We start from the raw sequence: 15,408 nt of genomic DNA, 5'->3' as shown, positions 1-15,408 counted from the left end.
AATACAGATATCTTTTTTTAAAGATAGGTGCATGGATTTTGTGTGACCACCATTTGCCTCATGCAGCGTGACACATCTCCTTCGCATAAAGTTGATCAGGCTGTTGATTGTGGCCTGTGGAATGTTGTTCCACTCCACTTCAATGGCTGTGTGACGTTGTTGGATATTGGTGGACACTGGAACACGCTGTCGTACATGTTGACCCAGAGCATCCCAAATAGGCTCAATTGAAAGGCATGACAATGGGCCTCAGCTTCTTGTCTCGGTATCTCTGTGCATTCAAATTGCATTCTCTGGCAACAGCTCTTGTGGACATTCCTTCAGTCAGCATCCCAATTGCACGCTCCCTCAAAACTTGAGACATCTATAGCATTGTGTTGTGTGTACATTTTAGAGTGGACTTTTATTGTCCCCAGCACAAGGTGCTGTTTAAGCTTCTTGATATGGATTATCTTGGCAAAGGGATGTAAACACATTTGTGAACCACATTTTGAGAAATACGCTTTTTGTGATCATGGAAAATTTCTCAGATCTTTTATTTCAGCTCATGAAATATTATTTTTTTGTTCAGTATATTATTTTGGGTACAGGGGAGGCTAACTTGTTTTTTTTTCAAGCATTCATGGAGAGGTTAGGTAAAATATATTTTGCTGAAGGGAGAGCCATATATTTTCATTTCAGAGAGGTCCGATTTTCTCCATGTAACCCTTCTTATAAATAGTGTTCACTGCCTTACAATAAAAACCTTACAGTGCAATACATTTGATACATTTGATTTGTAGATTAAATTAATAATAGATGTCAAATGATTTGCTGTAAAGGTAAGCACCAACATTTATAAATATGTTTAATAAACAGTGCATAACCAATTGTAAAGGATGCATTGCGTAAAGATATATCTGTGAAAATAATTGCATAAACAAATGGAAATATTAATGAAAATGTGATGTGTTATAAAAGGGTTCAGACACTTTTTTTGTGATTTGGCTTGTTTTTTTTGTTGAAACATGTGACTCTGGTCACTACTTCACAGGAGAGCCATTAGAAGGTAAAAAAAAAAATGTAGGACCACTTTCATGTGCTTTAATAACGAACTTGTATACAATCTGTAAATACAAATACAATTGTTAAATTACGAGCCTAGTTGGTTCCATTCAACTTTTTCACCCCGGACACTTTATCTGGACATGGTTCTACACGACCTCCACCAGCCGAAGCCATGTAGTAACTTTAGCATTATGCCTTCTAGTTACAATCGCTGTACTCATAATATACGGGAGAACGATCGCCTCATGGTGAGGATAGCCGTGCTGCAAGCCCAGCTTCAGACACAATCGTTAGGCAAGGGTACTTTAAGTGTATGAAAGGATGAAACAGCGTCTGTGCCACCAATAAGTACAGATAGTAGTATAAATCCCCTTGCACAGTCCCCGCAGCCGGACAATTTTCTAATGGCTTCTGGAAGGAAATGCTGTAGGAATGCTTAACTGGTGTCGGTCATTCATCCGACAGAAACGTTCAACCTGTTTTACCCATTAGGCAGCGAGTTGCAGTCAGAGACTGAGCTGGTCGCTCCTCCACCCATTACGGGGTCTGAAACGCCGTAGCCTCCCACCATTAGCTCTGAAAACCCTAGTCATTGGCGACCCGCAGTATTAGACTTAAAAAAGAATGTACCAGCGATCATACACTGTTTATCAGGGGGCCGGGCTACCAACATTAAGGCTAATCTAAAGATGGTTCTGGCTAAGGCTAAAACTGGTGAGTGTAGAGAGTATAGGGATATTGTTATCCACATCGGCACCAACGATGTTAGGATGAAACAGTCAGAGGTCACCAAGTGCAACATAGCTTCATCAGCTAGAAATACGTTTTGTCATCGAGTAATTGTCTCTAGCACCCTCCCACTTAGGGGGAGTGATGAGCTCTACAGCAGAGTCGCACAACTCAATCGCTGGTTGAACACTGTTTTCTGCCTCTCCCAAAATATAGAATTTGTAGATAATTGGCACTCTTTCTCGGACTCACCCACTAACAGGACCTAGCCTGGCCTGCTGAGGAGTGACGGACTCCATCCTAGCTGGAGGGGTGCATCTTATCTATGAACATAGACAGGGCTCTAACACCTCTAGCTCCACAATGAGATATGGTGCAGGCCAGCTTAGTGGAGTCTGCCACTAGCATAGTCAGTGTAGTCAGCTCAGCTCTCCCCATTGAGGCTGGGTCCGTGACTCGATCTAGGATGGGGAAAAATAAACATGGCAGTGTTCGCTCTAGCAATCTCACTGGAATAAAGACCTCAATTCCTGTCATTATTGAAAGAGATTGTGATATCTCACATTTCAAAATAGGGCTACTTAATGTTAGATCCTTCACTTCCAAGGCAGTCAGTTATAGTCAATAAACGAATCACTGATCATAATCTTGATGTGATTGGCCTGACTGAAACTTGGCTTCAATCTGATGAATTTATTGTGTTAAATGAGGCCTCTCCTCCAGGTTACACAAGTGACCATATCCCCACGCATCCCTCAAAAGCAGAGGTGTTGCTAACATTTACAAAAATGACAGCATTTTCGTCTTTTGAGCTTCTAGTCATGAAATCTATGCAGCCTACTCAATCACTTTTTATACCTACTGTTTACAGGCCTCCTGGGCCATATACAGCGTTCCTCACTGAGTTCCCTGAATTCCCATTGGACCTTGTAGTCATGGCAGACAATATTCAAATGTTTGGTGACTTTAATATTCACATGGAAAAGTCCACAGACCTGTTATAGCTGGAGTTTTCTTCCTGTCTTATCTGGTGTCCTGTGTGAAATTAAGTATGTTCCCTCTAACTCTCTCTCATTCTCTATTCTCTCCTTTTGGAGGACCTGAGCCCCAGGACCATACCTCAGGACTACCTCGCCTGATGACTCCTTGCTGTCCCCAGTCCAGCTGTTGTCCCCAGTCCACCCCAGGCCACCTGCTGCTGCTCCAGTTTCAACTGTTCTGCCTGCAGCTATGGAACCCCTAATCTGTTCACCGGACTTGCTACCCTGTCACAGTGCTGCTGTTTTTGACTCTCTCTCAATTCCTCACCTGCTGTCTCTAACTCTGAATGATGGCTATGAAAAGCCAACTGACATATACTCCTGAGGTGCTTACCTGTTGCACCCACTACAACAACTGTGATTATTATTATTTGACCCTGCTGGTCATCTATGAACATCTTGGCCATGTTCTGTTATAATCTCCACCCATAATCTCCAGCCAGAAGAGGACTGGCCACCCCTCAGAGCCTGGTTCCTCTCTAGGTTTCTTCCTAGGTTCCTGCCTTTCTAGGGAGTTTTTCCTAGCCACCGTGCTTCTAAATCTGCATTGTTTACTGTTTGGGGTTTTAGGCTGGGTTTCTGTATAGCAATTTGTAACATTGGTTGGTTTAAAAAGGCCTTCATAAATTTAATTGATTAACATGCCGAGCGATGAGTTCAGATTGGTCTGCCATATAACATGCTTCTGTCTATTTGAGCTGGTAAGTATGTGTAGGTAATCCTGTCTAACGCAGATTTTTTTCATTTATATCGCATAGTAGATCTGCATAAGTGTAGCTCTCCACTTTCTGGAGGACCAAGTTTTGAAATCAGTGGAATTAGAGTATGATCGATAAGGAGATGGAGAAAACCCCTGTCTCCAGAATACATCTTCAGACTAAGGGCAACCATGGCATCCGTGAGAGGGAGAAGCTTCCATCCATGATGTGTTTGGGTAACCTGGTTTCATTTCAAGTTAAAGTGTACTGCTAGCTAGCTAATGTTAGCTGGCTGACTCGCTAGCTCACGTTACATGTATGATCTTATTATTTGTATCTTAGAGCCATTGGCTTTGCTAGTTAAAGTCTAATGTCAGCTAGCTAACATTGAACCTGATTGGTTAGCTACCTGCATATTGTAAGGGTTGTCGTCGGGAGAAAGAGAGGAGGACCAAAGCACAGCGTAAGAGTTCATGATGTAATATTTAATGAAACGAACTGAACACTGAAATACCAAACAATAAAGTGAACGAACGAACGAAAACCGAAACAGTACCGTGTGGACCAAACACTCACACGGAAAACAAACACCCATAAACCAAAAGTGAAACCCAGGCTACCTAAGTATGATTCTCGAACACAAAAACCAACATAGAAAAACAAACAGACTGCCCACCCCAACTCACGCCCTGACCATACTAAAACAAAGAATAAAATAACAGAACTATGGTCAGAACATGATACATATTCATGTTCATATTCATAGGTTTGGATTATGGTTCATTTGTTGGTTAGCTACCTGATTGGTTAGTTACCTGCATATTCATATTCATATTCATAGGTTTGGATTATGGTTCATTGTTTAGCTAGCTAGCTACATATCTTAACAAAATACTCCAATATGCAAGTATCCATTTCAATAGAATTTCACTGCAACAACTATTGAGAGACGTAGCTAGTAAATTCACTCTGACTATCTACTCCGATTTCAGAGCTTGAGTCACACAAAATGAAATATAATGATAAAATGCAAATTAATTACTTAAAAATCATACAATGTGATTTTCTGGATTTTTGTTTTAGATTCCGTCTCTCACAGTTGAAGTGTACCTATGATAAAAATTGCAGACCTCTACATGCTTTGCATGCACCTACAGTATGCATATGTATGCGCCTACAGTAGAAACCACAACACGATATACAGAAAATATGGAACTTACTTTGGTAGGAACGCACACATGTCCAAAGTTATTATTTGTAAGGAAAACAACAAGGCAATGTGAGCACCTGCCAGAAAATTTTCAAATTCGTGCAAGACTGCACAAATATCTGCATACTTGATCTGTGCAAACATTGGTGAAGTGCATGGGCTGGTGCTTGAAGAGAGAAGTTTGTCCATCTCAGTAAAGCCTCAAACATGAAATGGGCTACTTCTATGTAAAGTAATGAGGAGGCGGAACACACCTCAAATGAAACTGGTGTTTTTGACAAATTGACAAGTTGAAACAGCCTGTTGTGTTGCCTGTCCTGTTGCCTAATAATGAGTTTGGAGCATAGTGTGCATTCTAACATCACGTGCATAAAAAAACTCATGCTGGGACGACCGTTAGAGATATTTGGAACTCTCATTTGAAAATGTTAAGAAATAGGTGGTCAATTTTGAAGGTAAGTTACTTCCAAATCTTTCCTGAAAATGTTTTCAATATATCCCAAACACAACTGAAATACGAAAAATGTTGGTATTACTTTCAACTGTTGTTGGTAGTAGATTGACTGTGAGGTGCGTTCAGTTTAATTGAACATTGCTACGTTGCGTAATGGCTTGAAATTAACATCAAGTTTCCCCAAAACGTTCTTCAAAGTTCTTGAACAGAGGTAGCCTACGTTTGCTCCGTTTGGTGGGTGTGGCTTGAAGCTTGAAGGGCAGCGGTGCATTTTGAACCCACAACCTAACCCCTCCCAGTTTTTCAACTGGTCACTCAGAACAGCACTGTTTCTGTTTAGTTGAACGTTGCATTACCTTTCTTGATACTGAACGCAGCCTTAGTGACTTTTCTAGTCCAAAATGAATTGAGATAAAATTATGGTGAGACCATAAGAGTATCATTTTCCTTTGCAAAATTGAGCAAAATGAACAACATAATAGTCTATATTATAAGGATGGTGTGTTATTTAGCAATAAGCATTAACACCTGTATCCCAACTGATGCAGCATACAATAAGCTATGTGTTGCCCATCTGTATTTATGCTAAACAGTAGCTAGATCAGTTCTTCGCAAATGTTTTCAGTCATGCCCCGCCTTTCACCATGGGGGATGAATTCAATGAACTGCTACTATTGTTAAACAAAAATATTGTATAAGAATACCTTTAATTCATCAACGAACAGTACATACAAACACCAGTACCTGGTTTCCCTTCCATATTGAAATCAAGAAGAAAAAAATCACAAAGGATGAATAAACCAGCTTACTCCTATGCATCTCTGTCAATTTTTTATGTCGATCTTCTCAACTAAAATAAATCATAAATGTGGTTCTGGAAGTATTCTTAGGATGACTATTAACATGAGGAGTGCTTTAAGCATTAGAATGAGGAGTGAGCAATCACATTATGTTTTTTCTAAACATACTGTACATAAGGATAGGTGAATGCTGCTGTGCGGGGAGAGAAACAGGCTTGATTGAGCCTACTTCCTGAGGTTCAGAGAAACAGCCCTTCTCTAATTGTGTCGCCTATTAGAAAACCAGTTGAACTAAACTTTATAATACTACCAACATTGTCTTTGAACTCACAAAATTGAGCCCAATATAACCATTACCAATTACCACTTGTTTTGAGAAAGTGCTCACGTGAGATGCACATCTTTTCACTTCACAATAGAAACTTTATCAATTTGAAAAATATGATTTTCTTATTTATGATTATGAATTTACCATGTTAAATGTGACTGTACTTCTTTATTTTTACCATATCTCACAGAATGAAGGGTTTGCTAAAAAGAGAGGCGGGAGAGAGAAAGATAGGAGTTATTTCTCCATCTCCTTACAAGCCATGCACAACTTTTACTTCACAAGCCACAGCCTCTGAGGAATGTGCCAAGCCAAAAGCATAATTTGTGGCTGGGGGGGATCCAATCATAAAATTATGAATTAGTAGTACTGTGTACTGTAAAAACACCGAAAGCCAGTAGCTACGGTGGGGAAATAATTTCCAATCCAACAAGTTCATCATGGTCTATTATTGAGGGGGTCAAATTAGTCCATCTCTAATATAGTGGAAGGTCATGACCCCGCTGTCCCCCCCACAAGTTACATGCCTGCACACACTCATTCACACACGCAAGGTTGTTTGATGCTTCCGCGCTGTACCCAGTAGAATAAGAAACAATGGCCCTCTGTTTCTGTTTTCATCCTTTCCATTTTCCAGTCTTGTCAGCACTGTAGAAGTAATGGGTAAAGCATCCAAAAACCACTAGCTCCTACGTTGACATGTGGCATTAGTAAAATAGTGAAGATACTGCACTCTTAAGAATGAGCTTTGAGTCTCTGTTACTACTCATCTGCCTCGTATTAGGGATTCATTAAATGTCTTTTAAACATCTTGCAACCAAATTATGATTTGCAAGTAAAAATAACCAAAGACCAAATGTAAAATTGAGCGTCAAATTGGCCGTCTGAGCATAAGAAAAGGTCAAAGAAAAAACATTTCTGTGACAGACTAGAAGAATGCTTTCACCATTTCATCTCATGCCAATAGTCACATATCCACTTCCTGAGTGTGAAAGATCATCGGTCTTCTACGTTCAATCAATACGTTTTCTACATCTGCTTTGAGGTATCTCCGTGAGAAACCAATCGCATGTCAGCTTGAAGGTGCTCAATAGCACTGTCCGTTCCACGTAAAGATCATGTTGGAGCAGCTGCTTGCAAAGTTACCTGAGGTGAATTTAATGAGGAACATCCCATCTACACATGGCAATAAAACAATTGTGTTTGTATCCACATTCAGTGTGATATGGCTGTGCTACCTCATGGTGTTAGCACCGTATGAGAGATGAATTGCAACAGAAGTTAAAGCATCATTTAATGCAATGGGATACATCCATTTCGTGATTGAATCATTTCAAATCTTTGTAAATTTCGGAAGAAAATTACAGATGACAAATATACATGCACACTAAGGGGATTTGGAGATCTTTTGTGACAGGCACAGCAGAGCTAATTCACTCCCGCCGCGTTTTAACATATCATTCTTAAGTTTTTGTTCTGGTGCATCAAATACAGCCTCCTACAAGCCCATATGTTATGTGGATGACAAGGTCTCAAAGCTCACATTTATTCCAAGCAGAGCTAAGAATCTCACTGTTCACTCATGACTGCACGGCCAGGCACAACTCCAATGCCATCATTAAATTTGCCGATGACACAACAGTGGTAGGCCTGATCACCGACAACAACGAGACAGCCTATAGGGAAGAAGTCAGAGGCCTGGCCGTGTGGTGCCAGGACAACAACCTCTCTCTCAACGTGATCAAGACAAAGGAGATGATTGTGGACTACAGGAGAAAGGGGACCGAGCACGCCCCCATTCTCATCGACGGGACGCAAGCACACCAAGACAGTCGTGAAGCGGGCACGACAAAACCTATTCCCCCTCAGGAGACTGAAAAGATTTGGCATGTGTCATCAGATCCTCAAAAGGTTCTACAGCTGCACCATCGAGAGCATCCTGACTGGTTGCATCACTGCCTGGTATGGTGACTGCTCGGGCTCCGACCGCAAGGCCCTACAGAGGGTAGTGCGAATGGCCCAGTACATCACTGGGGCCAAGCTTCCTGCCATCCAGGACCTAAAAAACCAGGCGGTGTCAGAGGAAGGCCCTAAAAATTGTCAAAGACTCCAGCCACCCTAGTCATAGACTGTTCTCTCTAAGAACATACTACCATATGGCAAGCGATACCAGAGCACCAAGTCTAGGTCCAAGAGGCTTCTTGGACCTAGCCATAAGGCTTCTACCCCAAGCCATACATCCTGTTAAATGGCTACCCAGACTATTTGTATCCACCCAAAACCCCTCCACACCCCTGCCACTCTCTGTCATCTATGCATAGTCACTTTAATAACTCTACCTACATGTACATACTACCTCAACTAACCGGTGCCCCCCACATTAACTCTGTACCAGCACCCCCCTTTATATATATACTATATTTTTTTTACTGCTGCACTTTAATTACTTTTATCTCTTATTCTTATCCATATTTTTTGGAAAATCAACTGTTGTTTAGGTGCTCGTAAGTGAGCATTTCACTGTAAGGTCTATACCTGTTGTATTTGGTGCATGTGACTAATACAATTTGATTTGATATGATTTGAATCTGTCAGATGCTACAGAGCTTCCCCAGAGAGTTAAGGACAAGGCAGACTCCAAATGTCATACGGGAGCTATTGTGCTGTTCAGCAGTATTCTGAAAATACTTTCCACAATGGATTTATTGTGTTTCCAAATGCACTTTGCAGAATATTCCACATAAATAGAGAACAGAGAAAAGGCAATATTGTGTTGACTGCAAAAATGACTTGTAAAAGCTGTTATAATATGCAAATGCCAGTCAGCTGCTGCTTTCCACTTCTCTAAAAGTCACAGTAGTTGCATTCTGACTAACATGTGGTTTTGTCAAAGACCTACAGTAGCTTCACGCATGTACATTTTCATGACTTTTATAGCCATATGTGTATATAAAACATAAAGCACATACACAGGGGAGGGAGGGAGAGATGGCGTGAGTGAGAGGGATGCAAAGGCAGAGGAAGGGTGGCAAAAAAAGAGGCAGCACAAAATTGAGCAGGAGAGAGGGAAATTTGCAGGGAAATATTATATCTCTAGGATGGGCATGTACAGATGACTGAAGCATGTACATTTGGATTAAGGGTCCCACTGCCATGAGGAGAGCAGGCAGGGGTGATGGGGGAAGGGTGGGCACATCAGAAGTCAAGGAGACAAGCTGCCACACACCAGATGGGACACCATCTTAACAATTCAAACATAGAGCCGTTAAATATGATACCATTGACACCATCCTGACAGACGCGGAACGCAAGCCTTCAATCCATAACCACCAACAATCCACGGCGCCATGATGGGTTTTGATATACACTACCGGTCAAAAGTTTTAGATCACCTATACATTCAAGCGTTTTTCTTTATTTTTACTATTTTCTACATCAAGCGCTATGCTGAAACTGGCTCTCATGAGGACCGCCAGGAATGGAAGACCCAGAGTTACCTCAACCGCTGTGTCTTTCTGAGACACAGTGTGGGTGAAGGGATGATATCTGCATGTGTATTTCCCACTGTACAGCATGGTTTGATTTGATTTAATTTGGAGGAGGTGTTATGGTGTGGAGGTGCTTTGCTGGTGACACTGTGATTTATTTATAATTCAAGGCACACTTAACCAGCATGGTTACCACTGCATTCTGAAGTGATACGCCATCCCATCTGATTTGGGCTTAGTGTGAGTATAATTTGTTTGTCAACAGGACAATGACCCAACACACCTAAGGGCTATTGTACCAAGAAGGAGAGTGATGGAGTGCTGCATCAGATGACCTGGCCCCACAATCCCCAACCTCAACCATATTCAGATGGTTTGGGAAGAGTTGGACCGCAGGGTGAAGGAAAAGCAGCCAACAAGTGCTCAGCATATGTGGGAACTTCTTCAAGACTGTTGGAGAGAATGCCAAGAGTGTGCAAAGCTGTCATCAAGGCAAAGAGTGGCAATTTGAAGAATCTCAAATATATTTTAATTTGTTTAAGACTTTTTTGCTTATTACATGACTCCATGTGTTATTTCATAGTTTTGATGTCTTCACTCTTTTTCTACAATGTAGAAAATAGTAAAAAATAAAGTAAAACCCTTGAATGAGTATGTGTTCTAAAACTTTTGACTCATGCACACAATCACAGTTGACACCTATGTCATTTCAGCAAGTGTTTCTGATCTCACTTACCAATCTCCACACTACTAAGACAAGTTTAGTTTCTGAAAAACCAGTGCAACACTCACATGAGAAGGATTCATCAGCCAGAACATTGAGGCAGGCAGCCCCATTCTCGCAGGGATTGGGCTCGTAAACTTCCCCTGCAAGACACGGGGATACAAGAACACAGGGTCCCATTGGGTTAGAGAACAACCCTCTGCTCATTAAAATGGTCAGACAGCTGGATCAGCCAGCAGTACTGATGATACTGTCATTAAGTATTTTGAGTATCTTGAGTCCTTTAGAATTACTCAATAAAAGCCTTGACAAATTCCCTGTGAGTCTTTTTTTTTGGGCACAATAATCTAATGAGGGAGAATTGGAATCACAAGTCTGATTAGAACTCAAACCAGTTCAGAGATTGAGTTGGTGTCAGACTGGTCACAAGCTTCTATGGGGTTTGTAATATGCAGAGAACGCCACTCCATCTTCAAAGTCAAAGATTGCGGGCATGACATTCTAATAGGCCTAGCTTTGGTCTGATGTTTGATCAGCTCTTAAACACCCTCCTCTTAAGTGGATCCATGGTTGTAGTCACTATTATGGTTTAAAATGTTCCTGGCATGTAAAAAATATTCCATCCCGAGAATAAATCACTTTTCTCCAAGGTAACCTGGTATGTCCTACCAAAACCGGAAATGTCATTCAAAAGCAAGGTTTCCCTAATTAATTTGTACAAACTAATTTTAAAAAACAAGGAGCTGAAATGTCTTGAGTCAACAAGCAAGCCTAGATACATTCAGGAGTAAAAAGACTCATAATAGTGTTTAACATGATTTTTGATCTCTGTACCCCACAAATAAAATTATCTGTAAGGTCCCTCAGTCAAACACTGACTCAACCACAAAGACTAGAGATGTTTTCCAATGCCTCACAAAGAATGGCACCCATGGGAAGATGGGTAAAACATTGAATATCCTTTTGAGCATGGGGAAGTTATTAATTCAACTTTGAATGGTGTATCAATGGTGTATCAAGGTACAGGCGTCCTTCCTAACTCAGTTGCCGGAGAGGAAGGATACCGCTCAGGGACTTCACCATGAAGCCAATGGTGACTTTAAAACAGTTAGAGAGTTTAATGGCTGTGATAGGAAAAAATGGAGGATGGATCAACAACATTGTAGTTACTCCACAATATTAACATAAATGACAGTGAAAAGAAGGAAGCCTGTAGAGAATAAACATTTTGCAACAAGGCACTAAAGTTGTACTGCAAAAAATGCACAATCCAGATTTGGAAAGCTTTTAGAGACATACCCAGAAACACTCACAGCTGTAATCACTGCCAAAGATGATTCTAACATGTATTGACTCAGGGAGTAGAATACTTACCTAATCAAGAAATATCTTTATTTTTCATTCTTTTTTTTTTTTTTACAAATGTTAAAAGTTTTGTTCCATTTTGACATTGTGTAGATGGTTGACAATTCTTTTTTAATTAAATACATTTTAATCCCACTTTGTAACAGAAAAATGTGTGAAGACTTTCTGAAGGCACTGTAGCTATGTCCCCACTGGGCACAGACTTCAGTTTTGATTTGCATTTGTTTGATTTGTCAAATAGTGTGAATTCAACATGAAATCAACAAAAACATTGATTTAGGTTAAGAGTTGGGTAAAGAAATTACGAAATGCCCTTACGTTGATGACTTTTTGCAAATGCAATAATTAGTAGGCTGATGCATTAACATTACACTAATATTTCCGCTAATGTTGTGCGATGTGGGTATTAGGCTACCTCCTGTTTCTCTCTCTATTGTTTGTTCCTTCATTCCTTCCTCTCTCGCAACAGTTTAATAAAAATTGCCTATGTTTTGTTGTCCTTATCTTCATCATTGTAATGACATGTTTGAATCATAGGCTATTGGACTAGAATAAGATGCAGTGGCCAGTCTTTCGCTTCTCTTCACAAAGATTGAATGGTTATGGCAATGTTCCCTCTAGGTTGAACTTCACTGATAAGTCTTTCAATCACCTGCGAGATTTCAGATCAGAGCCTCACGTGTGCACATTTGTTGATATTCTTTGCTCGTTAGCGAGTTACTAGCCTAGTTATAGATAAGTATAGATCAGCAATGTGGAGTTACTGCTTTCTACAAGAGCACAAAACGTGAAGGCTACATTTCAAGCTGTCTTTGAAAAGCCAGTCAGGTATAAAGCTTGTCTAAATTAAAAGGGACGGGTTGTATTTTGAGACAGGCTTGAATATGCAAATAAACCAAAAGGCAGAGGGGTAGCCTACATTGTCTAATTTTCTGTATGGTAATAATAATTAATTGTATTTTGTAAAGTGGTTTCTTGCATCATACATTTACACTCACCTATTTGGCCCATGGTGTTACAGACCAAGTCATGGATTAATGGCAAAATGTTTTTTTTTGTCTCATGCAATATAGGCCTGCATTGATTTAGATGATATAGTCTACTATAGGCTATATCATATAAATCAAAAGCTATTCCCATGTGAAAATGTCATCCTTTTTTCAATTTTAGCCTAAAATGACATACCCAAATTTGACTGCCTGTAGCTCAGGACTTGAAGCAACGATATGCATATTCTTGATACCATTTTAAAGGAAACACTTAGAGGTTTGTGGAAATGTGAAATTAATGTAGGAGAATATAACACTAGATATTGTAAAAGATAATACAATAAAAAAAAACAGATTTTTTTTGTACCATCATCTTTGAAATGCAAGACAAATGCCATAATGTATTATTCCAGCTCAGGTGTAATTTAGATTTTGGCCAGTAGCAGTGTATGTGCAAAGTTTTAGACTAATCCAATAAACCATTGCATTTCTGTTCAACATATTGCATCAATACTGCCCAAATGTTTCTAATTGGATTATTAATACATTTTCAAGTTCATGACTGTGCACTCTCCTCAAACAAAATCATGGTATTCTTTCACTGTAATAGCTACTGTAAATGGTACAGTGCAGTTAGATTAACAAGTATTTAAGCTTTCTGCCAACATCAGATATGTCTATGTCCTGGGAAATGTTCTTGTTACTTACAACCTCATGATAATCAAATTAGCCTACGTTAGCTCAACCGTCCCGTGGGGAACCCACCGATCCTTTAGAAGATTTATGGTATTTGCTTTATTAGTTTTGCTTGTAGGCCTATGATATGCTCAAATAGCCACAATAGACTATTGGCCACTGTTTAAAACTGTAAGGGTACAGGCTAAATGTTGCTCCAAATTCTAACAATGTTCAAGTTTCCAAAAAAACATTTGCTCGAACATAGGTTATAGCTGTTATTTAAACACATAATCAATCAAAAACAAACATTGTCTCTCTTCTTTCAAACTCCCTGTGAGTATTTTAGCTGTTGTATTTAACATTCAGAAAACAAGAGCAAGCTTGCATCCCTGTTTGAATAGCGTATTAGTATAACAAATGCAAAAAAAAAAAAAGATTTCAATCAAGCTATTTTAGTCAAGCTTTTCTTGGGACTCCACAGGAGCTAACTCTGTGAAGCATTTATTTGCAGCCCAAATAAATGCTCCATAGAGTTTAAGTAACAGACACATCTCAACATCAAACGTTCAGAAGAAACTGCGTGAATCAGGCCTCCATGGTCGATTTGCTGCAAAGAAACCACTACTAAAGGACACCAATAAGAAGAAGAGACTTACTTGCTTGGTCGAGCAATGGACATTAGACCAGTGAAAATCTGTCCTTTGGTCTAATGATTCCAAATTTGAGATTTTTGGTTCCAAACGCAGTGTTTTCGTGAGACGCGGAGTAGATGAATGGATAATCTCTGCATGTGTTGTTCCCACCGTGAAGCACAGATGAGGAGGTTTGATGGTGTCGGGGAGCTTTGCTATTGACACTGTCTGTGATTGATTTAGAACTCAAGGCACACTTAACCAGCATGGCTACCACAGCATTCTGCAGCGATACATCATCCCATCTGGTTTGCGCTTAGTGGGACTATCATTTGTTTTTCAACAGGACAATGACACAATATCTTCTGTTGAACCTGACAATTAATCTTAATGGTTGTACAGTCGTCTCAAATAAAACTGTGAAGGACCTCGGCATTACTCTGGACCCTGATCTCTCTTTTGAAGAACATATCAAGACTGTTTCAAGGACAGCTTTTTTCCATCTACATAACACTGCAAAAATCAGAAACCTTCTCTCCAAAAATTATGCAGAAAAATTAATCCATGCTTTTGTCACTTCTAGGTTAGACTACTGCAATGCTCTACTTTCCGGCTACCCGGAAAAAGCACTACATAAACTTCAGTTAGTGCTAAATATGGCTGCTAGAATCCTGACTAGAACCAACAAATTTGAATATATTACTCCAGTGCTAGCCTCCCTACACTGGCTTCCTGTCAAGGCAAGGGCTGATTTCAAGGTTTTACTGCTAACCTACAAAGCATTACATCTACCTATCTCTCTGATTTGGTCCTGCCGTACATACCTACACGTAGTCACAAGACGCAGGCCTCCTAATTGTCCCTAGAATTTCTAAGCAAACAGCTGGAGGCAGGGCTTTCTCCTATAGAGCTCCATTTTTATGGAATGGTCTGCCTACCCATGTGAGAGATGCAAACTCGGTCTCAACCTTTAAGTCTTTACGGAAGACTCATCTCTTCAGTCGGTCATATGATTGAGTGTAGTCTGGCCCAGGAGTGTGAAGGTGAACAGAAAGGCTCTGGAGCAACGAACCGCCCTTGCTGTCTCTGCCTGGCCAGTTCCCCTCTTTCCACTGGGATTCTCTGCCTCTAACCCTATTACAGGGGTTGAGTCACTGGCTTACTAGGGCTCTTTCATACCGTCCCTAGGAGGGGTGCGTCACTTGAGTGGGTTGAGTCACTGATGT

The 15,408-nt window shown here is 40.3% G+C and overlaps 1 protein-coding gene across 3 annotated transcripts in view; it reads right to left on the bottom strand.

Moving 5' to 3' along the window:
* Positions 1 to 15,408, bottom strand: part of edil3a (EGF-like repeats and discoidin I-like domains 3a) — a 262,777-nt gene that overhangs the window by 205,039 nt on the left and 42,330 nt on the right. For 2 of the 3 annotated variants that reach the window (XM_020488704.2, XM_020488703.2), the window contains exon 2: positions 10,587 to 10,661. The exons of the other annotated variant lie outside the window; for it this stretch is intronic. In XM_020488704.2, coding sequence (XP_020344293.1) covers positions 10,587 to 10,661 — 75 coding nt within the window. The remainder of the gene's footprint in view (positions 1 to 10,586; positions 10,662 to 15,408) is intronic. 3 annotated transcript variants of the gene reach the window in all.

This window comes from Oncorhynchus kisutch, linkage group LG8 (genome assembly GCF_002021735.2).
Source record: "Oncorhynchus kisutch isolate 150728-3 linkage group LG8, Okis_V2, whole genome shotgun sequence".
Classification (NCBI taxonomy): domain Eukaryota; kingdom Metazoa; phylum Chordata; class Actinopteri; order Salmoniformes; family Salmonidae; genus Oncorhynchus; species Oncorhynchus kisutch.
Note: the sequence above shows the minus strand (reverse complement) of the source record. Positions and strands in the feature narration are given on the sequence as shown.